The sequence below is a fragment of the Fusarium flagelliforme genome (genome assembly GCF_020744385.1).
Source record: "Fusarium flagelliforme strain FIESC 12 MPI-CAGE-AA-0113 chromosome Unknown B0J16scaffold_2, whole genome shotgun sequence".
NCBI classification, from domain to species: domain Eukaryota; kingdom Fungi; phylum Ascomycota; class Sordariomycetes; order Hypocreales; family Nectriaceae; genus Fusarium; species Fusarium flagelliforme.
In genome coordinates, this window is record NW_025763504.1 from 3,485,355 (window position 1) to 3,510,032 (window position 24,678).

General features: G+C 47.6%; 12 protein-coding genes and 1 non-coding gene across 13 annotated transcripts; 8 read left to right on the forward strand and 5 right to left on the reverse strand.

The window, feature by feature from the left end:
* Positions 1 to 349: 349 nt before the first annotated feature.
* On the forward strand, positions 350 to 2,198 carry B0J16DRAFT_354027 (dimethylaniline monooxygenase; the record flags this gene model as incomplete). Its single annotated transcript, XM_046129347.1, has 4 exons — positions 350 to 514; positions 567 to 1,040; positions 1,092 to 1,347; positions 1,396 to 2,198. The coding sequence occupies 4 exons, from the start codon at positions 350 to 352 to the stop codon at positions 2,196 to 2,198; spliced, it is 1,698 nt and encodes a 565-aa protein (XP_045986792.1).
* Positions 2,199 to 2,894: 696 nt separating this feature from the next.
* Positions 2,895 to 3,812, forward strand: B0J16DRAFT_354028 (uncharacterized protein; the record flags this gene model as incomplete). The annotated part of the gene is made up of 2 exons (XM_046129348.1): positions 2,895 to 2,976; positions 3,049 to 3,812. 2 exons carry the CDS (start codon positions 2,895 to 2,897, stop codon positions 3,810 to 3,812), a joined length of 846 nt encoding a protein of 281 aa, XP_045986793.1.
* Positions 3,813 to 5,301: 1,489 nt separating this feature from the next.
* On the reverse strand, positions 5,302 to 6,308 carry B0J16DRAFT_369062 (uncharacterized protein; the record flags this gene model as incomplete). The annotated part of the gene is made up of 1 exon (XM_046130255.1): positions 5,302 to 6,308. The coding sequence occupies exon 1, from the start codon at positions 6,235 to 6,237 to the stop codon at positions 5,302 to 5,304; it is 936 nt and encodes a 311-aa protein (XP_045986794.1). The 5' UTR covers positions 6,238 to 6,308.
* Positions 6,309 to 7,400: 1,092 nt separating this feature from the next.
* Positions 7,401 to 9,880, forward strand: B0J16DRAFT_369063 (Alpha/Beta hydrolase protein; the record flags this gene model as incomplete). Its single annotated transcript, XM_046130256.1, has 5 exons — positions 7,401 to 8,030; positions 8,081 to 8,590; positions 8,731 to 8,945; positions 8,993 to 9,676; positions 9,727 to 9,880. The coding sequence occupies 5 exons, from the start codon at positions 7,401 to 7,403 to the stop codon at positions 9,878 to 9,880; spliced, it is 2,193 nt and encodes a 730-aa protein (XP_045986795.1).
* Positions 9,881 to 9,960: 80 nt separating this feature from the next.
* On the reverse strand, positions 9,961 to 11,400 carry B0J16DRAFT_333882 (Alpha/Beta hydrolase protein). Its single transcript, XM_046126901.1, has one exon. The coding sequence runs from the start codon at positions 10,978 to 10,980 to the stop codon at positions 10,030 to 10,032; it is 951 nt and encodes a 316-aa protein (XP_045986796.1). The 5' UTR covers positions 10,981 to 11,400; the 3' UTR covers positions 9,961 to 10,029.
* Positions 11,401 to 12,547: 1,147 nt separating this feature from the next.
* B0J16DRAFT_333884 (uncharacterized protein) lies at positions 12,548 to 13,240 on the forward strand. Its single transcript, XM_046126902.1, has 2 exons — positions 12,548 to 12,739; positions 12,793 to 13,240. Exons 1-2 carry the CDS (start codon positions 12,624 to 12,626, stop codon positions 13,109 to 13,111), a joined length of 435 nt encoding a protein of 144 aa, XP_045986797.1. The 5' UTR covers positions 12,548 to 12,623; the 3' UTR covers positions 13,112 to 13,240.
* B0J16DRAFT_394929 (uncharacterized protein) lies at positions 13,120 to 15,545 on the reverse strand. Its single transcript, XM_046132170.1, has 4 exons — positions 14,865 to 15,545; positions 14,338 to 14,815; positions 13,764 to 14,287; positions 13,120 to 13,714 (listed from the first exon to the last, which is right to left on the reverse strand). Exons 1-4 carry the CDS (start codon positions 15,293 to 15,295, stop codon positions 13,228 to 13,230), a joined length of 1,920 nt encoding a protein of 639 aa, XP_045986798.1. The 5' UTR covers positions 15,296 to 15,545; the 3' UTR covers positions 13,120 to 13,227.
* Positions 15,546 to 16,370: 825 nt separating this feature from the next.
* B0J16DRAFT_316575 (uncharacterized protein) lies at positions 16,371 to 17,633 on the forward strand (the record flags this gene model as incomplete). The annotated part of the gene is made up of 5 exons (XM_046125316.1): positions 16,371 to 16,539; positions 16,590 to 16,615; positions 16,664 to 16,700; positions 16,753 to 17,206; positions 17,252 to 17,633. 5 exons carry the CDS (start codon positions 16,371 to 16,373, stop codon positions 17,631 to 17,633), a joined length of 1,068 nt encoding a protein of 355 aa, XP_045986799.1.
* A 186-nt stretch (positions 17,634 to 17,819) lies between these two features.
* On the reverse strand, positions 17,820 to 18,721 carry B0J16DRAFT_411539 (uncharacterized protein; the record flags this gene model as incomplete). The annotated part of the gene is made up of 2 exons (XM_046133244.1): positions 18,701 to 18,721; positions 17,820 to 18,645 (listed from the first exon to the last, which is right to left on the reverse strand). Exon 2 carries the CDS (start codon positions 18,618 to 18,620, stop codon positions 17,820 to 17,822), a length of 801 nt encoding a protein of 266 aa, XP_045986800.1. The 5' UTR covers positions 18,621 to 18,645; positions 18,701 to 18,721.
* Positions 18,722 to 19,370: 649 nt separating this feature from the next.
* B0J16DRAFT_66789 (mitochondrial carrier domain-containing protein) lies at positions 19,371 to 21,159 on the forward strand. Its single transcript, XM_046134255.1, has 8 exons — positions 19,371 to 19,724; positions 19,770 to 19,856; positions 19,911 to 20,037; positions 20,091 to 20,208; positions 20,266 to 20,452; positions 20,499 to 20,670; positions 20,723 to 20,855; positions 20,902 to 21,159. The coding sequence occupies exons 1-8, from the start codon at positions 19,509 to 19,511 to the stop codon at positions 20,918 to 20,920; spliced, it is 1,059 nt and encodes a 352-aa protein (XP_045986801.1). The 5' UTR covers positions 19,371 to 19,508; the 3' UTR covers positions 20,921 to 21,159.
* Positions 21,160 to 21,170: 11 nt separating this feature from the next.
* On the reverse strand, positions 21,171 to 21,241 carry B0J16DRAFT_t84. Its single transcript has one exon. It is a non-coding gene; the product is annotated as a tRNA-Gly (tRNA).
* A 348-nt stretch (positions 21,242 to 21,589) lies between these two features.
* B0J16DRAFT_333890 (uncharacterized protein) lies at positions 21,590 to 22,569 on the forward strand. Its single transcript, XM_046126903.1, has 2 exons — positions 21,590 to 22,023; positions 22,071 to 22,569. Exons 1-2 carry the CDS (start codon positions 21,649 to 21,651, stop codon positions 22,524 to 22,526), a joined length of 831 nt encoding a protein of 276 aa, XP_045986802.1. The 5' UTR covers positions 21,590 to 21,648; the 3' UTR covers positions 22,527 to 22,569.
* A 348-nt stretch (positions 22,570 to 22,917) lies between these two features.
* B0J16DRAFT_282724 (glycosyl hydrolase) lies at positions 22,918 to 24,675 on the forward strand. The gene has a single exon (XM_046123976.1). The coding sequence runs from the start codon at positions 22,944 to 22,946 to the stop codon at positions 24,627 to 24,629; it is 1,686 nt and encodes a 561-aa protein (XP_045986803.1). The 5' UTR covers positions 22,918 to 22,943; the 3' UTR covers positions 24,630 to 24,675.
* Positions 24,676 to 24,678: the final 3 nt, after the last annotated feature.

The following is a 24,678-nucleotide window of genomic DNA, read 5'->3' on the forward strand; positions in this document are numbered from 1 at the left end:
TTGAGGAACCAGTCCTGCCATTTCCTGCCTCAACTTTAACGTCGGTGCCCAGGTAACAGCGCGGTTGCACCAGAGCAACTAGCTGCATGTAATGGCGTCCATCTCGACGCTCGGACATCATAGACTGTTGTTTGTCTCCAGATCCATCCGCTTAGATCCTGGAAATTCGTTCACACGACACCCTCAATCCCTGCAGCTATCAAACTGCATGAATCCTTTGTTGGTGACACCCATCAGCAAGTCATTCAAGCGACTCAACAGCAGTTCTTTCAATAAATAATCTCCCAATGGAAATTTTCTGATCTGTTTCGACCGACTTCTGTTTGTGTACCACACGGGACTACCCTTTATGAAGGTCGCAGTTATTGGCGGAGGCCCATCAGGCCTCGTGACACTGAAGTACCTATTGAGAGCACACTTGAACTTGGATTGCGAACCAATTGAAGCACGGCTGTTCGAGCTTGGTGACTCTGTTGGTGGTGCTTTCTCCACCAGAGTCTACGAGGATGCCGAGGTAGCGCAACCCCATCCTATCGTTTGGTCGGGCTAACCAAGACTGCCCACAGCTGGTATCATCCAAACAGCTAACGACCTTCTCCGACTTTCGCTGCAACAGGAATATAGACTTCCTTAGTGCTACGGAATATGTCCAGTATCTCAGAGACTACTCCTCCTATTTCAACTTATGGCCTCACATTAACCTTGGAGTTGAAGTCCGCAACATACATGAAACTACCGAGGGCTACTCCATTGAGTGCGCGGGAAGAGATGGCGAACTCTTCCATTGGCAATGTGACGCTGTGGCAGTATGCTCAGGCCTACATAGAGAACCAAACCTTCCCGTCATCCCAGGTCTTCATCACGTCCCTGAAGTAATCCACTCGTCGGAGTTCAAGGCCAAGAGCCAGTTTGGGGTTAACAAAACTGTTATGGTCATTGGATCGGGTGAGACAGGAGCCGATGTAGCGTATTTGGCTGTCAATTCGCCAACTAAACAGGTTTTGATGTGCCATAAAGATGGCTTTCACTTCGCACCCAAGGTATGATATACAGCTACCATTACGGCCAATTTCTAATGCGAGATGTGTTAGAGAAACTCAGGGCCAGTCCTGCTTCCCATCCTGGGAAGAAAGACCGATCCCAATGAACCAGGCATCCCTATAGACGTGAGTCGAGCAAATCTATTCGATACGACTTACGTCCATCCGGTCCTTCGGAAGAGTATGATCTTGTGGGATTACTATAACTACTACATCAAGTCTCTACTCTGGATCTGCTCTGGTACCACCTTCGGTATGGATCAATGGATTGGAGAAATCAGCAAGGCTCGACATCATCCTTCCAAGAGTAAGTATCTTCTTCATCGCACAGGAACCAACCGCTAAAGAGTGGAAGTCTTCTTCAACAAGTTGATGAAAGTGTGCCCTTACCTAAGCCTTCCGTATCGTCCTAAACAACCAGGCCCCAAACTTTGGCTCTATGCCTTGAGATCAGCTTTTGTACAGACACCAATTTCTGATACTCACGGAAGACAAGTCGACCTTGCGCCTTTACCAAAGGCGATACACAAGGACGGAACAGTTGACTTTGTCGATAATGGACGACTAGAGTATGAAAGACTGAAGACGCAGACCATCCGACCGGACATGGTTGTCCTATGTACTGGATACAAACAGACCTTCCCGTTTCTTCGCACGCTGTACCAGGACAAGCAACGACACCCTTCATCCTTCGTCCGGGGGATCTGTGAAGAAACACGACCAGAACTACGTTTCATAGGTTTTATGAGACCTTCTCTGGGAGCTATCCCGCCTTTGGCTGAAATGCAAGCCCAGGTATGGGTTTTCAATCTCGTGTCACCGCACAAACTCTCCCTCCAATTGGAAGATGAAGAGCACTACAGACTCCACACCAAACCAACTGCGAGAGTTACATATGGAGTCGACCACGAAATTTATGCATATCAACTAGCTTTGGACATGAACTCAGCTCCCAGTCTGACAGATATTCTGAAACGAGCATCATTTACTGACCTCGGAACGGCATTCCGCTTGTTAGTCATCTGGGCGTTCGGAGCTCACTTTAACACAAAGTTCCGTCTTATTGGACCTTGGGCGTGGGAGGGTGCTGAGGAGCTTTTGGTGTCGGATGAGTTTTGGCAGACTATTACAAGGAGACCGATATTATTTGGTAGGTGATGATGTTTTGATGTTGAGACTGTACTGACAGACCAGGTCATGTTCTTGTCTCAATTGTCCCCATAGCGATTTTCGGGCCTTTGAGTTTATTGTTTTACGTGTTCTATTTTCTGGTTGGACTTTTCAACTGAGAAAGGCCGCGCCGCTGGTCATTGAGAAAATGGCTTAGGCAGACATCGTTGCCTGAAAATAGGGGATGTTGTTGGGTCTAAAAAAGCGTTGTTGCATTGCAGACGCAGAACCAACAGGTGTTTCAGCACAGGTCAATGCTGTGGGTTTCTGTATTTAATTTCTGTTTGAGCATCGAATCTTTCATGAATACGAACGACGAAGTACGACATTTTTAGTTACAGCTGAATTAATTTATAGCCTTTTGACAGTATGGAAAGAAGTACTGAATTGACGGTTACCTCATTGAGCTTGGAGTAAGAAAGCCAACCAAGAAATGTCAGTGCTTACAGGCTCCAACCTAGTAGTCTACCGGGTCGTCGTCAAACCCAGACATGGTTGTTGGCTTTAGCCAACAGATACAAGGACATACCCAGAAGAACTTATGACCCGGTCAATACATCAAACTATTATAAAAGCATTCAATCCTGCCGTTTCCTTATACCAAGTCAGCCCCCTACAAGTCCCCTTATCCTCATCATTGTTATCGTATAAAGTTTTCTCTCTTATTAAGCCCGACTCACAAACATGACTGGTCGCGGAAGAAGAGCACCGATCGAACTACCTCCCTCAGAGCCAACACTCAAAACTCGTCCCGTTCCGAGAGAGCGTCAATTCATCTTGTGCTCTTTCGGGCCAGCTGCCTCCCCTGGGACCTGACAGAACTTTCATTCCATCCAAGAGTTGGAGAAGCAGCTTGAAGCCAGCAGTCTCAGCGAAGAGGATTGGGAAGAAGATGATGACACTAAGGAGCTCTTCGAACTGCTTATCAGCGAGTGCGATGTGGATTGGCGTGAAGATGGTACTCTGCCGGAGGATTTAACCTGGGGCCCTACCATCATCGTCACAGCCTATTCGGATACTGCTAAGAAGGACCTCGATAAGGCTGTCACAAACTTGGTTGAAGCCATCCACCGTTATTTCCTTCGATGCCGCAAGACTGCACCGTTCTCAAAAGAGTCTTTCAAGCGCCTCAGACTCGACGTCATCGAGAGTCAAGAACTTTTGAAAAACGCGTCTGACGATCGTTTCAGAGAAGAATTCAACTCTCACTTCCGTGCTCTCGGCCTGTTTCCTCAAACCGCAAAGCGGCGCAGAAGGTTCTCCTCGGATTGCCTTAACAGACCGGTTGGTCCCCAGCGCTATGGCTTCTGCATTGTACTGGACGCGCAGATCATCAAGAAACTTGCGGGGCTTGTGTTTCCAGAAGATCTAAACATGGATAAAGAGTTTCTGAACGACATTTCTGTTAAAATGATCGACCGCAGCTGGACGTATCCGGAAGAAGATGACGACGAATACAACTTGGGACCCGGGACGAGGGTCTATGAGGGGAGGGACCTGTGTCCGGTTCTTGATTTGCCTTTGATCTGTGCGAAGTGGTATGAACATGCTGGTTTGGATGAGATGTGGCCTTTGAATGAATATCGTGAAAAGTGGTATTAAGCTGCGGCGTGTTCCGGTTCCAAAGCATATCAAAATATAGTCAATTACTACACAATTTGAATAGCACCTTGGACGTAAGTCCCATTCAACTCTAACTAGCATCTTGTTCACAATCTGTGATTTAATGTATTGTTGTTTTATCCGTACGCTTTGAAAGACCTGCTCGTTTAACCACTTGAACGGTCTATCAAACTCAAACTTCAAGCTGTAAAACAGCGACATGGCTAAAATACCCTCGTAACCTTCCATTCTTAGATCCCTTAGTCAAATTAAACCACGACCTGGAGAATAACATCCGCGTTCGTGTTTACCCAGGTAGTTGGGTTGGGCATTGTTGGTGAGTAACGAGACTTGAATCGGAGATTAGTTTATGGAGAAGTAACTAGGCATCCACCGTAAGCGAGGTACTTGAGCGTTGGAAGCCTGTCCCGCTATCCACATCTGTTGGTTGACATGTTGCGCATATGCCATGTTGTGGTATGTGCGTTCTGAAGATTCGGACCCGCCGCCAACAGTGAAAATTGTAAGCCCTGCCAATACTTGGCTTATAACCGTTGACTTCAGGTCAGTCGATGATAAAGTTTTAACCATTCCACTCCCATTCTACTTAACAGCAATCCCAAGCACTTCAGGGCCTATTCAACATGTTTGTCAACTTGAAAAGCATCCTTCCTTTCATGCTCGCCTCACCCGTGTGTCAAACACCTTACACTATCCATTACAGCGATACCGGCGATTTACAAATGATATCGCACAATGTTTCTCCTCCTGGGTTGAGTCACATAAAACCATCGCCATCTTTGCTCAATCACGATACGCTTGCCACAATAGTGTAAGTACATATTGCTCAAGACGAACAAGCAGACTGACTTACAAGACACCACAGACCCGAGCACTTGGTACATGGGATAGAGGAACGTGTCAAATCTACCCCGACTGGGCAGAGACTCAAAACCAAGACATCAGCGAAGAGTTTAATACCTATGAAGTTACTTGTCGGTATAAGACGACCATAGCAGATCTGAAAAAGTGGAATCCGAGTGAGTTGATTAACATAACCTGGTTAATACCATATTGACAATCCGCAGTTTAATAGTGATTGACGATAACTGTCACCACGCACCATGGCCTCAAACGATAAATGCGATGCAAATATCACTTTACGGGCATTAATTGAAAGGAGATCTCATGTTGATTAGATGCCACAAGTTAGCCTGCATCGCTCTCGACAGAGTTGGGTTCTTTTGGTAGCCGTTTTATCTGTTAAGTAGAAAAGACCTTAATGTAAAATACAATAAAAATAAGAAAGACTTTATAATCATAGGACAAATAAAATGCAGCCGTGATAAGTTAACCAGGCATGCTTTACCTTACCTAAATCCCTCAGATCTTCTTATTTCTTACTCCATTGTATGTCGTCTGTATAAAGAAGCCTTAAGTATAAAACAAGGTATGATTTGGTTTATTTGGAAACCAGCTGAGCTAACTCCTAGTATAACCTCTTATGGTACGTGGATAATGGAAACAACTCGTCAAGCCCACAATGATCGTGGTACATCGCACAGATCAACGGAATGTCGTACACAGGACACATATCTCTTCCATCGTAGCACCTTTCGTTGGGTCCAGAACCATGAACCCACTCGAGGTCTGCCTCCTCGGGATAATACCAACCGCGGTCTATCAGCTTAACAGAGACGTTCCTCAAGACCCTGGCATTCTCGTCCACATTCTCAGTGAATGTGAGTATCGCTAGTTGCTCAATCGCTTTCTCATCTAGCGCAATGCAAATGTCATAGCGCCGCGGTCCCATCGGTCGGTTGAGATTATACCCAAATACTTCAGCACGTCGAATCTCGTCTTTCAAATCTCCAAACAGCCGCAGAGATCGAACATGTGCATTAAACTCTTCTCTGACTCTATCGTCTGAAGCATTCTCCAATGAATCTTTATTCTCGATTACTTCAAACTTAAGACGGTTGAAGGTTTCTTGCGCATATGCCTCGAGGCGAGGATCCTTGAAGAGAAAGCGACGACAAGCCTCGACGAGGTTTGATAGGGCCCGATCAAGACTTTGTCTGGCCTTCTCTGAGTAGGCTGTGACCATAATAGTAGGCCCCCAGGTCGGATCAAGGATTTCATCGCGGGACCCATCCTCACGCCAATCTATGTCATGTTCGCTAGTGAGAAGCTTGAGAAGCGGCCTGATATCCTCTTCACAGTAAATATTAGGTTTGAGTCCATACTTGCTCGCTTGTTGGAGCAACTCTTTGACTGGTTGATAATTCTCACGAACTTCAGGCGTGGAGCCTGGGCCAATGGATCGCAAAGCGTAGTGGCGCTCTCGAGGCACAGGTCGAGTCTCGAGGGTTATATCGGGACGAGGTAGGATATGGGGCTTCACTACCATACCACGGCCAGTCATCTTGTCGGATTGGTGGGGTTGATCAAATAAAAGTTGCTTAAGAGGGAAAGTTGGTGTGAACTCGTTGAAGGGTAGGGAGTGTGGGAAGTTTGGAGTTGTAAGAGATGTGAAGGTACACCGCTTATAACATAAGTTCAGATTGGTGTATTGCCTGAGGCATTTCGTCAACAATTCGATTCCCTGTACCCGTTGGCTCGTGCTGGATTGTGTTGGTTGTGGCTTAGAACCAACATCTCTAATAATGTGTTTGAGCTAGATAACAATGCCCCATAACGAACGGCAGTTGACCAATCGCAGAAAGTTCGTCTGCTCGCTTTGACATTTCCTGAATCATGCCAGTGATTCCGCCAACACCAAACGAGAGAGCTGGTTGAGCTTTTGATGACATCCTCCTGGTACAAGTCCGAGATACAGTCGAACCCTTAGATCAGAGATGATATTTTTTGGAAAGTGGAAATTATCATTAACCCTGCCGCTAATGCAGCTCAGACAATAGATATTAAGATATATGGACTGGTGGCGGCTCTTGGCACGGGTGGTTTGTGGTACAACAAATCCTTTTTAGACCCAACAGGTTTTATTTAGCAACATCATTTCCCTTATGGAATGCTTGCTGCCTGGAGGACCGCAATGCTCCAATCATGCCTAATGGAGTCTAAGCCAATGTGTACTGACATTCTCTATCAACAAGACTTGTAGTTATGTATCAATAGTTGGCAATACCCGACAGAAAGCCTAGCCGCCAAAGAGTCGATGTTTGACTCAACACGCAACTCCTCGGTTCACCCAAGCGTATTAGAATTAACCTCCTAGGAAGAGTCACCGAGTCGCTAGGACTAAGGATCTGCCAACCCGGGTTTTTGATGATGAAGATATTGTTTACTCGTTCGTTCATGTTGTCTGGGCCAAATCTAGGATTTGAGCAACGGGTTTAGCCCAATTCGGTCAGTCATTGAGGGGATGACAAATTCTCGGCGACAGTGACGTCAAGCAGAGGATTGGCTAAATTCGTCAGCATCACAATTTCTCTTTCGTCTCTTAGATTGTTACAAATATTGGTACTCTGTTCACTGTTACGGAGTCACCAGGTTACGATCGAGCTGCATGGAATCTTGAAAATCTTTTCAAGCTGTTCTCAACAATCTCATCATAACAATCTCTCAATGGCCCAAAACAGCGACTCTATCCGACCCTTCAAGGTCTCTATCAATCAATCCGACCTTGATTACTTGCATATGCGCCTTGATACGGCAAGATGGCCGGAAAATGAGCTGGTAAATGACTGGTCCCAAGGCGTCCCGCTTGCTGCAATCAAAGACCTTTGCACGTACTGGAAAACGGAATACGATTGGCGACGCTGCGAAGCGTGGCTGAATTCCTATCCTCAGTTTACGACAACCATTGATGGAGTGGAAATTTATTTCATGCACATCCAGTCAAAGAATGAGAATGCTACACCTCTTTTGCTGACGCACGGTTGGCCTGGGTCGGTCTTGGAGTTTCGGCATGTGATTGATAAGCTCGTTGAGCCTGAAGATTCCAAGCACGCATTTCACCTGGTTATTCCGGCATTACCAGGCTATGGGTTCTCGGGGAAGCCAAAGGAGACTGGTTGGGGCCATGAGCGCACCGCTCGGGCCTGGGCAGAGTTGATGAGACGATTGCACTATGCTGAGACTGGGTGGGTAGCTCAAGGTGGGGATTGGGGTGCTTTTGTGGTCGCGAGTCTTGGGCATCAAGCTCCGAAAGGCTTGAAGGCTGTCCATTTTAATTCTATTTACTTCGAGAATAAGGTAGGTTTCACCATCATCCACCTGCAGGAAGTTCGCTGACCTTTCCATAGAAGGAAGTTCAAGTAGCAATTCAGGATACAGAAGCTGAACAAAAGGCAATGCGTTTAGACAAGTTCAGAGACACAGGCTTCAAAGGATACTCTCTTGAACAGTCCACAAAGCCCCAGACTATCGGCTACGCACTCGCCGACTCCCCCATTGCCCAAGCGTCCTGGATCTACGAAAAATACCACGACTGGACCGATCACGATGGCGGCGTAGAAGCCCTTTTAAGCAAAGATGAAATACTCGACACAATCATGCTATACTGGCTCACTAACTCTGGAGCTTCATCTGCTCGTTACTACTGGGAATGCGCTTCCGCTACAACAGCATGGAAGATTGATCTTCCGGTTGGGGTGAGTTGGTTCGGCGGTGACAATAGTTATGCGCCAAAAGAGTGGTGTGAGAGGTACTATAAGAATATTGTCCATTGGAATGAGCTGGAGAGGGGTGGACATTTTGCTGCTTGGGAACAGCCTGATGCTTTCCTCAAGGAGATAAGGGCCTGGTATAAGAAGGTGAGGGGGATCAATCTGTAAGACATGATCTTGAGCCAAAGAATTGAAAGTGTATTGCGTCCATCCAATTTGAAGCAACCAAATGCCGAGGCTCTAAGCGAAGATTAGGCTAAAGAAAACAGCTTCCTGAATTGTGTTAGCTCGCCGATTCGGTCTATCTCTTACCGAGGCCACGAGCCCATATTACCCCAGGTTTCGGCATTGCACTATTTCGCCTTGTCCATCCCCTCTGCCGTACTATCAAGATGAAGGTCGTTGAGTTTATTCCTCTCTTAGGCTTGCTGCCATGTCTCAACGCAGCCCCGCCACCAAAGCATGGCTTTGACTTTGCCAAGATCACCAAGATCGTATCCTTGTCAGTCTTTCCATCCCTCTTACGAGTGCGATCTAACGTTCTACTAGCGGTGATTCATGGACGGATACTCGTTTCGACGTCTTAGGCCAGCAGCCTTCTCCGTTGAACCCAATTGGGAATACGGGAAAGACGAGTTCCAATGGCAAGATGTGGCCTGAGTACCTGACAACGCAGTACAACAAGTCTTCCATCCTACTTTACAACATGGCTGTAGGTGGTGCAGTAGTGGACAGAGATATCGTGACAACTGGTCCAAACGACGTCGATACTCAAGTCCACGACAAATTCCAGGTATACGCGAACCAACAGCCTGGGTTCTTCCCACCAAAGGAAACACTTTGGACTATGTTCATAGGTATTAACGATATCTACCGAACAATCACCAATGAAGACCAAGAAGAAACCATCATCGCGACCATTGAGCGTATCCGCGAACTTACTCTGGATCTGTACAGCTATGGCGCTAGACAGTTCCTTTTCATCTCGACGCCTCCGCAATCTGTTTTCCCGAACAATAGGCCCAAGGACATCGCTCCGAAGCTGACAGCTGCAAGCCAAAGTTGGAATAAAAAGCTAAAGAAGCTTTTACATCAATTGGATCATGAGCTAAAACACAGTACCTTTTTTCTCTTCGACATTGTTCCGCTCATTACAGGTGTCACAGAGGATCCTTCACAGTTTCCCGAGACGTCTGTTTATAAGAGCAATGCGTTCTGTGCGGACTATAAGACGTAAGTTGAGTTGTGGTCTGTTTAGGTTACTTATACTAACGCTGACACAGGGGAACTTCCGTGCCGGACTTCAAATCAGCAAACTGTGAATACAATGCTTTAGAGTATATGTATATCGACGGGGCGCATCCTACACAGCCATTCCATCAAATCTTGGCTAAGAAGATTTCTGAGCAGCTGACTGCGCGGAAATCTGTCAGTTGACTGTAGAGAAAGTCGTGAAAAGGCACCTTAAGTTAAAACAAGACGGGTATCTGTTATGCCACCTGATGCAATAGACTCTGGTTGAGAACTGAGCAGAGGAGTTAATCAACCAATATTGGATTACTTGATAACTCTATTCATAAGATTGGTTACTTGTCCAAGTACTTGTTAATAAAATGGACAATGAGGCTCCTCGCCTCAGCACCTTCAGGTGTTGGAAGAATAGCGTATACATGAATCATATCCTCCTTCTCAACATAGAGCAATCGGTCCATCTCTGTACTACCCGCCGAAGCCACCTCAACATCACCTCCACTGAACTTGGACTTCAAACGTCTCGCATCGCCACAAAGCATATCAGTAGTCCCAGAAAGCAAAATGGTTGGTGGCAGATTTTCTACACTACCATACAGAGGACTGACGATGGGATCTTTCACTGGCCGATCTGCCGCCATTTTGGGCGTTATAACATCGCGAATTCCATTGATGCCAAGCCAAGGATCGATCTCTGATAGTCGCACGACTTCGGGATGATCAAGCGCAAGATCCACGACCGGTGAGATCAAGACCAGAGATGTGAGCTTGGTGAAGATCTCAGGCTGCGTATCTCGTAGTTGTTGGGCAGTCGCAAGAGCCAGCATACCACCAGCTGAGTCTCCACCGATACTTACAACCGTCTGCTCACTCAAACGACAAATGTCCATGAATCCAGCCGCAAGCTTCTCGGCAGTAGCTCCCGGTCTCGGAACAAGTGGATAAATAGGAACTAAAACATCGACATTCGTCTCGCGAGCTATCTGCGCGACAAGATTCCAGTGCTGGGCGTCAATCTCGCGGAAGAATGCGCCGCCATGGATATAGAGAAGCGCATCGCGTGGTGCTGAGGAAGGTTGTGATACTTTATACAACGGCCATTCATTCACGTCGACGCGATCGATGACGATATCAGAGCCGAGGTTGGTGGGGGGATTGAAGCTTTGTGGTCGGATGTAGCCATCTTGGAGGGCTTTACGTGTGTTTTCTGGACTATCGAAGATAACTTTGGATTGGCGGATCCATTTGATGTAGAACGCAACAAAGGAAGCTGACCAAGAAGGCATTTTGAGAGATGACGCGAGGTAGATGTCAGTGGTGAGCTCATCAATGTGTTGTTTTGTCACTTAGGCCTTTGAGAATTTAAATACTGTAGTGGTGAGTAATTCAAACCTCGGCATGGCGAAAGTTAGAATCCAATTGGCTTACAAAGTTACCTATGAAAGCCACATCACATCCGCATGCGGAGGCCAGAACGGTTACAAGATAATCCGAGCACCAGAAGGCTAGACAAAAAGGATACTGCTGGCCTTGCACCAGACGCGCCCCTGGAGTTCTGTCACCCTCACGTTCCCATCATCAGGCCCTGACATTGAATAAAAGCGCCATTGGCATGACGGTGACAGCAATACTCTTCTCTAATAAGAAGAGTGACAACCTCTCCAAGGGACAGATGGTCAAATGAGCAAATCTAATCGTACTCAAAGTGAGCCTCAGAAGGAAAGGGAGAGGGGAATCGAACACTTGACTTTTGTAGCCTCAACTTTTAATTAACTCTTTGATGTTGATGCAAGGGTCTCCTCAGACTAAGCTGAAAGCAGATAGCTCTTCGCTGAGTGATGTCATGCAAGTGCCGAGGTAATTTCTCAAGGCGGACTAGCCTATCATCCGCCCCAACAATGCTAAGATTTAGGGTAAGTTGAGGTCAAGTCGAGATTACAATTTATGCATACCTAGCTTCAAGAGCCGAAGGACGCAAAGGTTAGCAGTCGGTCGGGCATTCTATTCATTTTTTCTATCGTCTAAATCGACTGTTTACTTCTGTTCTGTTGGCATTTGAATACCGTGTGTACTTGTCTTAACTCGCCTCCAACTTGGGCTCCATCTTCAACTTCTTTCGCCTTCCAATAAACTAATCCGGATACTGATCTGATGAACATCCACCTCCCGTGTTATCCATCTCGGCACTCGTCACGAGAAGCGAATGTTGTCTAGCATGACGATCAGTTCAATATGTTACGTTACAACACCCATTGGCTGATCTTTGAGCTTCGTAAATTGCAAAGGCGGTGATCTGCTTCATTTCATGCAAGGAGATCAATCGGCCGAGATACGAACATAGCTCTCAATGGCTATGTCATTCGCGTGCCTGAGCGTTCCGATGTTCCGGAGTTGCTAGCGTGACATCATAGAATTCATCTAGAACTCGAGACTCCACCCAAGCAACCCGCCCGACCGCTTTTCCTGTCCGAGTCAGGTTTAACTTGATGAAGCTATTTTTATCACAGGTCTCAATCAGGGTCCAATCCAGACCCTTCTAGACGCGGAAAAATGACAGAAATGCGCTGTTTATTCCATAGCAAGTCTGCAGCGTTGGAATTGATGTCTGCTTTGGGATCATCACCAGAGACAATGTTCCAGGTCTCGCCTCACTGGACAGCCGAGTAGCCGTTCGGCAGTCCAGAATACGAGGTCTGGGCATTGTGATCGCGACGCTTGGTTGTTTTTCCCCACAAACATCCAGTGGATCGTCATGGGATCGACAGTGCGCTCGTGTTGTTGAATGCGACGGTATCTTTTCAGGTACAAAAGGGGCATGCGATCCTCGACATTGAAGGATCATTAAACTATTCAACTCATCAACTACATCTCACTCTAACTCTCACTCTCAACCTCAACAACAACACCACCCAAAAACACCACCACAAAAATGAAGTTCTCCGCTGCCGCTATCGTCGCTGCCGCCGCTGCTGGCGTCAACGCTAACGCCGCCTTTGAGGTCAAGGACTTCACTGCCAGCTGCATTCCTCACAGCACCTTCTGCGAGTATGTCTTCACTCCAACCAAACTCTTCAATTGATCTCAACTAACATCCTCAGCTACTCCTTCAAGGTCATCCAGCCCAACTCCATGGACACCTGGAAGAATGCCCCCAAGTGCACCGCCCACATCCAGTCCGCCAACTACATGCTCCCCGACGTCTACAACGGCAAGTGCGAGGGTTCTTCCCGCACCTTCGACATCCATCACACCAAGAAGGGCCTTGTCTTCACCGTCAAGCAGCAGATCACCCCCAACAGCTTCACCACTGGCCGCCGCACAATCCCCAACAAGGAGCTTACTCAGGCTACTACTCCCAACGCTGAGATCCAGTCTTACAAGGGACCTAAGCAGTTCGAGCTTACCCAGATTAACTAAGCTGGTTCATTGAGTTTAGTGTATTGATGCAGGCGTGGTTTTTGTATTCTATTTAGACTCTTGGACATTATTTACAAGTAAATATTGAAACATTGTGCAGACTTGCACATAAACATCTAGACTCTGCAGAGTTGTCCGTTTTGAGTAGGCAGTCCATCAATTTGACCAGTGACATACCACCTCTCACTCCCCACACCTTGAAGCGCGTAGAACAAGCCCGAAGGATCAACCTTATCCTTAATCTTAAGCAGCCTCTTATACTTGTCAGCACCATAAAACGACTGCTGAAAGTTGGGCTCAGTGACATCAGCCTCAGAAGCATAAGCGCCACCACCAGGAGTAATATCTCTCCAAGGCTTCATCCAGTCATTCGTCAAAGTCTTGCTCCTCTCGGCGATAACCTCCGCAGAACTTCCCTCTGGAAATCCGACGGCGGAGATGGCCCACATTGCTGCGTCCCGCCAGGCTGGGTTGACGGCGTTATCGGGGTGAGGTCCTGGACCGCCTGTGATGCCAAAGCCGATGATGCTTCCGCCCTTGTCGGACAGACCCTTCAACGCGGCAAAGGTCTTGTTGAACATGGCTGGGTCCTCGAAATTTGCACTGAAAATGGTTAGCCAGATCATTTACACTTTGCGCAAGAAATGCTTACCTTGGGATCAGACGACCAGCTGTCTTCGTACTCGACCTTCCAACAGCCTCACGTGCAAAACCCGCCGACCAGGCCCCAAGGAAGCTATCATGCTCCGATTCCGTGACCTCAGGCTCAATACCAAGCTCCTTCCAAGCCTTAAACAAAGGGCCATTGAGAGTCTTTAACTCAGCAAGAGTATGGTTAGGCGCAAACCAAGGAAACATGAGAAACATCAACGCATCGCCCTCACCGCGCATAACACCCCAGTACTCATAATTGCCAGCCTGGTTGTACGTTGGGATGCATTGCCAGAATTCCCGAATAGCTTTCCAGAATGTTTCATGGGAGAGTGTCTCGCTTGTTCCGAATGCAAAGTTCATGACAGCGGCTTTCATCTTGGGGAAGGCTTTGACGGTGTATGATGTTACTACGCCAAAGGTGCTTCCGCCGCCGCCACGGAGGGCCCAGAAGAGGTCGGTGTTTTGAGTTTCATCTGCTGTGAGAAAGCGACCGTCTGCTGTGACGACTTGTATGCTGAGGACCTAGAGGTAGTCAGTATGCTGTTGAATCAAACAATATCTGTTGATCTTACCTGATCAGCCCCCATACCATATATGGGAGACAAAGGCGAATGTCCACCACCAGCGAGATACCCACCAGCATAACCCACACTCATACCCTCACCACCAACAACAGTGACATCATGCTTATCCGCTGCATCATAAAGCTCCGATCCAATAACACCAGCAGCAACCTTCAGCGCAGGGCCACTATAAGACTTGGTCTTGTAGCTTTTGAAGAACTGGATACTCTTGAATCGCTGCATCCACAGACCCAAAGCACCAGCACCGGCTGAGCGACCGTTGAAGTCGTGTCCAGTGTTCTTGATGACCAGACGAAGGTTGAGAGAGCGAGCTAGGTTGACAGCGAGTTGGATGTGGGCGACGTTGTGTACGTCTAGGACGTATGAAGGATAACCGCCTAGGGTGCAGTCTGTGCTGATGTTGTTGATAGGCATGCATGTGCGGCCTTGGTAGATTGGCCACATAACAGAGCTCGGATCAGCGATGCTGGCTTGTGTTAGTACAAGAAATAATCATGGATGTCGGATTGACTTACTGAAGGGAAGAGTTGGTCCATTGATCGGCAATGTGATTACAACGAGCTTCATTATAGACGCCATAGTCATCGTAGCATGCTGCTCCGATAGGAACAGTCTTGATCAAAGCACCTCCAGTGATGAGATCAAGTAGCTTCCACACCGGCTGACTAGGCCAAAGCTTGTCCCCAGGGAATGTCTTGCACTTTTTCGAAGCAAGAGCCTTGGCACTTCGCTTGTCTAGCTTATCATCTGGGAAGAATAACGATGCATGTTTGGGGTCAGCCTTGTCGAGTTCGGACAGTGAAGATGTAGTGAGTTGGAACTTTTCTTCAGCCAGAAGATCGCCCTTTACAGTCTCGCCAATTTCGGATGGCGCTGCATTAACGGCGCCATGCTGTGTGACAAGAAAGGCCAGTAGCCCGACAAGAGCACGAGGTGCGATCTGCATGGTGTCGCTGCCTTGGGAAGGAAGGTAAAAAGAAGACGAAGATGCAAGTGACCACACGAAACAGTGATTGACTCAGCTGCGTCTTGTGTGTACATATATGTATCTCGCGCATGTGGGAGCAACCAGCATGCATACTTCATCACTGGACTGAGTTATTTCGCTTCTGCATCTTCGTAACATATCCTCAAGGATATCTACCAACGCCTACCACCTAAAAACTTTGCCTCAGTTCTGCATCGGTATATCTTCCAGATTGGCGTTGGTTGGTAGTTACCCCTGCACCATGCAGATTACAAGGGTCCTGCGTCGGCTCAACGGGTGAGGATCCGGTTCATGCCTATCTTCTCCATGCGGATCATTGATTCGCAACCGACTGTAACGTTTTGGGGAACATGGGGGAGAGGTGTTGGTTATTAGTCTGGACTCGATATGCCAAGAAGGGGGGTTTTCATCCGTTTGGTGGGTTGTATGTGAGGTCGGAGCCGCAGACTATACAGAGAAGTGTTAACTACATGGATCTTTCCGATGAATTGAATATCGATTGAAGGACTGCCGACTAAATTAGAAACTTCAATTAGTGGAATATGTACACATCCAACAACTAAAATCGAATATATGCCATCTCACGTTTAAATTCTATCCACGGATCTAAACTATGGAATTGGAGAAGACACATCAAATTATGAAAGGGGCAAGGATTTGTTACTTTTTGCTGATACAAGCAAGCCATGGAATCCTCCCGGAATAATTCTCCTATTCCACGGATGAAACAGTCTGTTGGTTGACACCTGCAGCCAACAATCTCGGAGAATAATCCCAGGCACGGTATGCTTGGCGACCCAAAGTAATCATGATCTGATAGAATTGGTCGCAAACCCAGACCCTGGGTAATAACAAAACGCCACCCTTCCTACTCTAATTTGTAAGATGGATGTTGGCGTGCGGCTAGGTAGTCTCAGTGTGTCGACTCTGTGTGGTAGGAGGTCTATTAAATGTGCCGCTAGTTGCATTTTTGCAGAATGAAGATGCCCCCTTTCCTTTTTGCGTCTCTGGAAGTAAAACTCTGCCTTCAAAGATGGCGGCGAGTGAAAGCCTTCGGGCTCGTTATGTGCCTATCTCAGAGTTGCCTTCAACACCGCTCCAGCAAGGTGCCATCGCTATCATATTCCTCATGACCTCTCTATCAGTTTTGATATGGGCACTTCGGTTTTATTACAGGTTTAGTAAAAAGCAGATCGGTCTTGGTAAGTTCCCCACCGGACGGAATCTTATTACGTCTGCTGACTTAGTGTAGATGATTGGCTTGTCACTATCGCCATGGTAGGCTCAACACTGTGTCTAGACATTGACTTTGGCTAATTGGCATAGCTATTCTCCGTCGGTCTGGTCATTCCGAATTATTACTGTAAGCTACCCAATATACCCTTCGAAACGGCGCAGCTTACTCAAAACGACAGTCTTCAAATACGGCTATATCGGCTTCCCCGCAACCTATGTCCCCCAAACCATGGAAATCGAACCCGTCCTCTTCTACAATTGGGTCATGCAGGTTCTCTACAACCCCATCCTCGCCCTCGTCAAATCTTCCATCTTGTTTTTCCTCCTGCGTCTCGGCGGCCATCGAAGAAGCATCAGATATTCCATATACGCCTTGAACGCTTTCAACATCGCCTTGATGATCGCGATATTCTTGACAGTTATATTCCAAACCATTCCCATCCAGGCTTACTGGGATCTATCGTTGAAGCCAAGTCGTCAGATTAATGGGGCTAATTTTTACATCTCCACTGCCATCATCACTCTCATTACCGACTTTTTGGTTTTGTTGGTTCCGTTTTGGGTGTTCTTGGGGTTGAAGATGAGGATGGCTGCCAAGGTGGGCTTGATTGTGGTGTTTCTTGCTGGTGGACTGTAAGTGCTAGATATCCAATTCTTCCGAAACCGCTGACGAAATAGGGTCACCATCGTTGGCATACTTCGCGTGATCGAACTATACAAGATGTACTATAAGCCAGGATACAACTCTCGAGAGTCGCTGTCGGGCACTCTAAGCAGCATCGAAGTTAACCTCGCCATCATCGCCTGCTGCGGACCTGCCCTTCGCCCACTATTTCGCAAGATGTTTCCTCGGCTGTTTTCAGGTCGAACTACGAACGAAGCTGGTATCTACAAGAGTCAAAGTAAATATGGGAATGGGACGGGTGGAGTTGGCTCGTTTCATCTCAAGAATATGTCTAGAACTAGGACACAAACTGAGATACGGGGATATACGCCCAATGGGAGTGAGGAGGAAATCATGACGTACAATGGTATCCTGAGGACCACTGCTGTAAGTTAACTCCCTCTAGACTTAGGATTGTTCTGAGGTGCTGACTATTGGTAGGTCGATATTAAGTATGATGATGCGGTTTCGACGGACAGAAGCATGCAGGAAGACGGCAGCAGAAGATAATTTCGTAATGGGCAGTTTTGACTTTGTAATTGAAATAGGCTTCCAATCTTCTGTATGAACAATTCATCTGTCTCAAACAGACGTCCTGTGCAAAGTCATCCACCGTTCAGCAAAGCTGACTGCTTCCTTCAAAGAGAACAGATAACACTTTGCAGCCCCAATATTTTCCTCGACCACGTTACCCTCTTTCAAAAAGCCACCCCCCAAGTCCCCAAAGCCCTCATCATTAACTGAAACATCCGAAACCGTAGTCCACTCTCTGTTCCCATCAACTAAAGCCGCGAACGAATTATTAGCCTTCGGCGCCCCAGTCCTATACTCAGCAAGATGAAAACAAGTACACTTGTCGAACCCAACACCAATAAGCAGCACCTTCGCATCAAGCTCTTCCAATCTTGCGAGCGGACTGTTTTTACCAAACATACAATCCAAAGCATGCCCTTCCGTAACAAGACCTGCATTCGCACCAACCGCGCTGAAAGATGTCTGCGGATGCATACTTCTCATAGCACCAGGCCAAGTCCTGACAGTCTCTGCCAAAACACCCATCCTTTGCGTTCGACTAGTCTGCGGATCAAATGCAGGCATCGTATCACGGATGGTTTGCCACCAATCTTTAGGAACAGGAGGGTCGACCCATGCTGATGGATCTGAGTTGCTGCTTGTTTGTGTGGGGACGACTAATGTTCCTTCCGAGGTGAGGACTTCGAGGAGGGAATGGGTGAGAGTCTCGGCGCCACCGTTTATCCAGCCGATGCTGCTGAGGGAGCAGTGAACAAGGACGTTATCTCGGGGTTTGAGACCTAGGGTGCGGAGGCCATTGGTAAGGGAGGATTTCGTGCATAGTGGTCCTTTCAGAGGTTCACGTGGCATGATGGCTACTGGGTTCGTGTATGTCCTGAATTGAATAGTCAAAACTGTATCGATATCGTTGGTCATTGAAGCTTTTATACCATGGATTCTGGTTGTGGCACTTGTACACTACGCTGTTTGTGATCTGCCATTAATTACCTGACCAAATTGTTCACCGACTGACTCATCGCACAATCACAAAGGAAGCTCGTAAATGCAAGGCGCATCAAGTGCAAGAAAATCTATGCGTTCATGCATCCGCCGTCGTATGTAGGGGACCTTCAAAAAGTGCCCTTCCCTGATAGGAAATGAATCGGTCCTTGTTATTATAATGATACCTGCATCGAATTCGCATCATTTGTCTAGTCGAAGCGTATACACACGGCGTCTATGCATACAAAAATATTGATGCCGTTGAGGACACAATGCGAAGGAGCGCCCAAGCGATTGTCATCCGCTGAATACGGAAATTCAGGCTGAGCACTCGTGGTAATCTCACCAACAAGGGCAGTGGTGGTAGTTTCAGAAACGAGCCCAATGGCGGTAATGTCGGCGATCGTCACGTCCACAAGAAGCATCCGCTGGTACAGCAACTTTAATATTCAGTTTCGTCCAAAGATAACCTATGTTGGCGCAAGAAGTACATTTGTATCAAAATGCGGGCGATTAAAGTCAACAAGTGAAAACAGTCAATCTCACTGATCGATATCTGTGGAAAGATAAGGCAGCGTGGTGGATTAATAATGTCGTTATCTCTCCCCACTAAGGCACCATTTTCAGAAGGTCATCCCGCTACATCCATGACGCTTGTGGAGATTGCACCATGCTTAACCCCGGATTCTCCCTCATCTTCACTCATTGTTCATTCAACAAGACACAAAAGACATTTGACTGACTAAAACACGTGTAATGTCTTCCAGAAACGACCCCGAATCTCACGTTAGGAGCGATGAGCAAACGCCACTGCTCACAGACCAACACCCGGACACGGAACATCCCGAGACCGAGCCGACACCGGAGAAAAGACCGAAGAGTTGGTATGCGTGGAGAATCTTCTGGGCTGTCCTTGCGATAGTTGTCTTGACAGTTTTTATTAAAGGATGGATTGATTCGGATGAAACAGAGGTATGAAGAATTACTTACGGGTAAAATTGTTGCTGATGGGTGTAGTTTGATCTCAAGAAAGCTCTCAAGCGGGCGCTTGGTGGAGGACTTAGTGGTGCTGCGGCTATGGTATTGCAAGTGTTGCTTCTCATGGTAAGCCAAAATCTTAACAGTGGTGGGATGCATGTGCTGACAATGATCGAATAGCCTCTGCGGACGATCATGAACTATCAGTACCGACATGGGACGTCGTTTACCGTCGCCACCAAAACTCTCTACACTGAAGGAGGCGTGAGGCGATATTATCAAGGAATCGCACCGGCTTTATTCCAAGGTGAGTTTCACAGTTCGAATCATGGAACGGCATTGAGTCTAACGGTGTCGTAGGCCCTATTTCAAGATTCGGAGACACAGCAGCGAACGCTGGTATACTCGCTCTCCTGCAGTCAAATCCTTACCTCAAAGGTCTTCCTTCACCTATCAAGACTATCTTTGCATCGCTGTGGTAAGCCATTGCCACCTAGCTATCTACAGAAAAGACCCATTTTGACCTTCTCTATAGCGCTGCTGCTTTCCGCATGATTCTAACCCCTATCGACACCCTCAAAACAACCCTCCAAGCCCAAGGCGCTAGAGGAACAGCTCTTCTCCGAAGACGCATCAAGTCCAATGGTATCGGTAGTTTGTGGTGGGGAGCTTTTGCTACGGCAGCTGCGACTTTTGTTGGGCATTATCCATGGTTTGCTACCGTAAGTGTCTCTGCTCAATTGACCCATTCAATACTGATTGCGGTAGTACAACTTCTTGACCGAGGCTATTGCTGAGCCACCTAAGCATCCTCTTGTGTGGTGGTTACTCCGCCTTGCATTTATCGGATTCTGTGCTTCAATTGTATCAGATTCGATCTCTAACTCGCTGAGGGTTGTTAAGACTTATCGTCAAGTCAACGATACCAAGATCTCATACTGTAAGCCACCCATCGCTTTCAATCTTCTATCTTCTTACTAATATTTTTCTAGCTGAAGCTGCCCATGCTGTGGTCGCTGAAGAAGGCGTACTTGGACTTCTAGGACGTGGACTGAAGACTCGCATTCTGGCCAATGGTCTACAGGGAATTTTGTTCTCCATCCTTTGGAAACTATTCCTTGATCTGTAAGTCACGTTCTTGTGATTGGGAACAAGCACTGACGGCTGTTAGGTGGGAAAAGAGAACCTGAGTCTGGACCGAAGAGCAGGAGAGTAAGTCGTCGGCACGGAACCAGGACTCAACCAGATAAAGGCATAGATCTATGATACCTGGTTGGAAAGCATGGGTTTGGTTTAAGTTTTGGAGTAGAGATGTGGTCATGACAGGTTGTGACTCTGCAGCATCAAGCGGAGCTATCGGCATATCACTTGTTAGTACCACGGGTCAAAACAGAAAATAGAGCAAAAAGGAATTCGACGCTTGGGAGCGCGTTTTTGTAATGCGTAATCTGGGAATCGAACCCAGGGCTCCCCGATGGCAACGGAGAATTTTACCACTAAACCAATTACGCGGTTACTGATTGTTGAAGACTCGGCTTGCTGATTAGCATCATGTTCTCACGGCTCCGCCACTCCGCTGGGCTAGTGGTGCCGACATGTCCATGTTCAAGCCTTTGTGGTTCAATGGCCGATTGCTACAATAAAGCGCAAAAGCCAGAAAAGGCCATATGATCAACTGGCATGATCGACATTAGCTGCCATACAATGGCTTTGATGTCCGTAGCTTCGTGCGGAACTGCCGGGCAGGGTTCGGAACGGCGGAAAGTGGATCCTATTCCGCCCATCAGTCCGATTGCCGTCTCGAGACACGATAAGTACGGACAAAGATAACAATAGTACCGACTCTTTATCTAATATCATCGCAATTTCACTGTAAGAGTTACACAGAGAATCCAAATCTTCCATCCAACTTACCAAAATGTCTCCCGAACCTCTCCAAAATGTCCGCCCCATGTTCGAGCTCACGGGCCGCAACTACATCATCACAGGCGGTGCTCAAGGCATCGGCTTCGCCTGCACACGAGCCATCTGCGAAATGGGTGGCAACGTAGCTGTTCTAGATATCCAAGACAAACCTGTTCCCGAGTTCGATACACTTGCGGGAAAATTCTCGGCAAAGACGGTGTATATCCAGACGGATGTTACATCAGAGCAGAGCATCAATGCTGCATTTGATAAGATATTGAAAGAGTTTGGAGAAATTCATGGTGTTGTGCCTGCGGCGGGTATCGCGATTGATAAGCCGTTTTTGGACCAGACGTGGGATGAGTTTACAAGAATCCAAGAGATTAATGTGAGTGTTTCCCGTGCTTGAGTATGAATGGATGTTAACAGTTGCAGGTCCGAGGAACATTCTTCGTAGTCCAAAAAGCAGCACGCCAAATAATCAAGCAGAATACCCCCGGAAGCATTGTCATGCTCGCTTCGCAATCCGCCCACATCTGTCTCCCCGGCTATCGCATGGCCGCCTACAACGCGTCCAAAGGCGGCATCCTAATGCTCTCCAAAGCACTCGCTGTTGAACTCGCGCCCAAAGGTATCCGCGTAAATACCATCTCTCCTGGCTTTGTAGACTCAGATATGACGAGGAATGTGCGTGAGCATAAGAGTAAGAGGGAGGGTGAGCAGATGTGGTTGGCGCCGCCGAATCAGAGACTTAGCACGCAGAATGATCTTACGGGGGCGGTCGTTTATTTGCTGAGTGATGCGGCGAGACATACGACTGCGGCAGATATTCAGATTACTGGTGGTTTGCATGCGGGGACCGTCGACGGATTGATTAGTTACGACAATTAGATATATCAGAGCATATAATATCTGCAATAAGATTTGAATCGAGAATTTTGTCGACGCATGAGTGGATCTGTTCCTAGATGGTTGATCTGCATACAATTAGGCTAAAGTACATGCATGTTGTTCCACCATTACTATTCAAGTGTCTAATAGCCTGATTCAATAGAGTAGCATTCAAGATGCAAAGAATATTAGCTCATCATGTTTGTCGGCAAGATCGTCATACTATTATGACGACGTAGCCAGGGTCCAATATTAGCGGTCAAATCGGCATCGTCAATTGCACAACAGACTTCCGTTCTCAATTCAGGCACGTTCTTCCCCGCAATGTGGCTAAATTCTGCATCATGTATAAATAAAACAAAACATTCCTGCTATCGCGATAACAATTCTGGTCAGGGCTTACGCTCAGTCGCCAAAATGCTCTTGATTTCGTTGCTTTTCCCTCTCTTGGCTCTGGGAAGTGCCCTCCCGGACAAGCCCAAAGATGTATCCACCTTTACAAACCCGGTCCTTCCAGGCTGGCACTCCGACCCATCCTGCATCCAAAAAGACGGTATCTTCCTCTGCGTGACCTCAACATTCATCTCCTTCCCCGGTCTTCCCGTCTACGCATCCAAAGACTTGGTCAACTGGCGTCTCATCAGCCATGTCTGGAACCGCGAGAAGCAACTCCCCGGTATAAGCTGGAAGACCGTCGGACAACAGCAGGGTATGTACGCACCCACCATCCGCTACCACAAGGGCGAATACTACGTTATTTGCGAATATCTTGGCGTGGGTGATATCATTGGTGTTGTGTTCAAAACCAAGGATCCGTGGGATGAGAAGAGCTGGAGTGATCCTGTTACGTTTAAGCCGACCCATATCGACCCTGATCTATTCTGGGATGATGATGGCAAGGTCTACTCTGCGACGCACGGTATTACGCTGCAGGAACTCAATCTTGAGACGGGTGAGCTTTCGCCTGAGTTGAACATCTGGAATGGTACTGGTGGCGTCTGGCCTGAAGGCCCCCATATTTATAAGCGTGATGGATACTACTATCTCATGATCGCCGAGGGTGGTACGGCTGAAGATCACGCTATTACTATTGCTCGCGCAAAGAACATCAAGGGACCGTACGAAGCATACAAGAACAACCCCATCTTGACAAACCGCGGCACGGACGAGTATTTCCAAACCGTCGGCCATGGAGATTTGTTCCAAGATACCAAGGGTAACTGGTGGGGTCTATGTCTTGCGACAAGAATTACACAACAGGGTGTTTCTCCTATGGGTCGCGAAGCTGTTCTTTTCAACGCGACGTGGAACAAGGGCGAGTGGCCTAAACTCCAACCCGTTCGTGGCCGCATGCCTGGCAACTTACTTCCCAAGCCTACGAGGAACGTCCCAGGAAACGGACCCTTCAACGGCGACCCCGATAACTACGATCTCAAGAAGATCAAGGTCATGCCTCCTCACTTTGTTCACCACCGTGTACCAAGAGAGGGAACGTTCAGTCTCTCTAACAAGGGCATGCGTATCATCCCCAGCCGAAACAACGTTACAGGTGTAATCGGCGGTAACGAAATCGAGATCTCAGGTCAAAGAGGCATGGCTTTCATCGGCCGTCGCCAAACCCACACCCTCTTCAAATTCACCCTCGATCTGAACTTTTCCCCAACCCAAGACGACCAAGAAGCAGGCATAACCATCTTCCGCACCCAAGTCGACCACATCGACCTAGGTATAATCCGTCAAAAGTCCGCCCTGTCCCTCCGTTTCCGCGCGGAGGGACCCAACCCCCCATCACTCAAGACCGTCCCTCTGCCGAAGGGTTGGGAGAAGGGAGATGTGTCTCTGTTCGTAGAGACTGCCAACGCAACTCATTACAATCTTGGTGCGGAACGCGGAGGAAAGAAGGTGGTTGTTGCGACTGCTGAGGCTAGACTTGTTAGTTTTGGAGCTGGACAGTTTGTGGGAAGTTTGTTGGGTGCTTATGCGACTTGTAATGGGAAGGGGACTGGTTTAGATTGTCCCAAGGGTGGGGATGTGCACGTCACGAAGTGGAAGTATAAGGGCGAGGCTCAGGAGATTGATCATGGGGTGTTTGTCAAGGCTTAGGCGATCAGAGATCAACATATTACTCCTATCATAGATTGAATCATGACTC

Excerpts from the sequence above, each read along its gene's own strand:
- B0J16DRAFT_333884 (XM_046126902.1), top strand. The coding sequence starts at position 12,624 with ATGAAGTTCTCCGCTGCCGCTATCGTCGCTGCCGCCGCTGCTGGCGTC. Across the intron at positions 12,740-12,792 it reads CCTCACAGCACCTTCTGCGA|CTACTCCTTCAAGGTCATCC; the intron begins GTATGTCTTCAC and ends TAACATCCTCAG.
- B0J16DRAFT_394929 (XM_046132170.1), bottom strand. The coding sequence starts at position 15,295 with ATGCAGATCGCACCTCGTGCTCTTGTCGGGCTACTGGCCTTTCTTGTC. Across the intron at positions 14,288-14,337 it reads ATGGTATGGGGGCTGATCAG|GTCCTCAGCATACAAGTCGT; the intron begins GTAAGATCAACA and ends GACTACCTCTAG. Across the intron at positions 13,715-13,763 it reads GCTGGTCGTCTGATCCCAAG|TGCAAATTTCGAGGACCCAG; the intron begins GTAAGCATTTCT and ends AACCATTTTCAG.
- B0J16DRAFT_282724 (XM_046123976.1), top strand. The coding sequence starts at position 22,944 with ATGCTCTTGATTTCGTTGCTTTTCCCTCTCTTGGCTCTGGGAAGTGCC.
- B0J16DRAFT_333882 (XM_046126901.1), bottom strand. The coding sequence starts at position 10,980 with ATGCCTTCTTGGTCAGCTTCCTTTGTTGCGTTCTACATCAAATGGATC.
- B0J16DRAFT_333890 (XM_046126903.1), top strand. The coding sequence starts at position 21,649 with ATGTCTCCCGAACCTCTCCAAAATGTCCGCCCCATGTTCGAGCTCACG. Across the intron at positions 22,024-22,070 it reads CAAGAATCCAAGAGATTAAT|GTCCGAGGAACATTCTTCGT; the intron begins GTGAGTGTTTCC and ends TAACAGTTGCAG.
- B0J16DRAFT_66789 (XM_046134255.1), top strand. The coding sequence starts at position 19,509 with ATGTCTTCCAGAAACGACCCCGAATCTCACGTTAGGAGCGATGAGCAA. Across the intron at positions 20,209-20,265 it reads ACTATCTTTGCATCGCTGTG|CGCTGCTGCTTTCCGCATGA; the intron begins GTAAGCCATTGC and ends CCTTCTCTATAG. Across the intron at positions 20,671-20,722 it reads CGATACCAAGATCTCATACT|CTGAAGCTGCCCATGCTGTG; the intron begins GTAAGCCACCCA and ends ATATTTTTCTAG.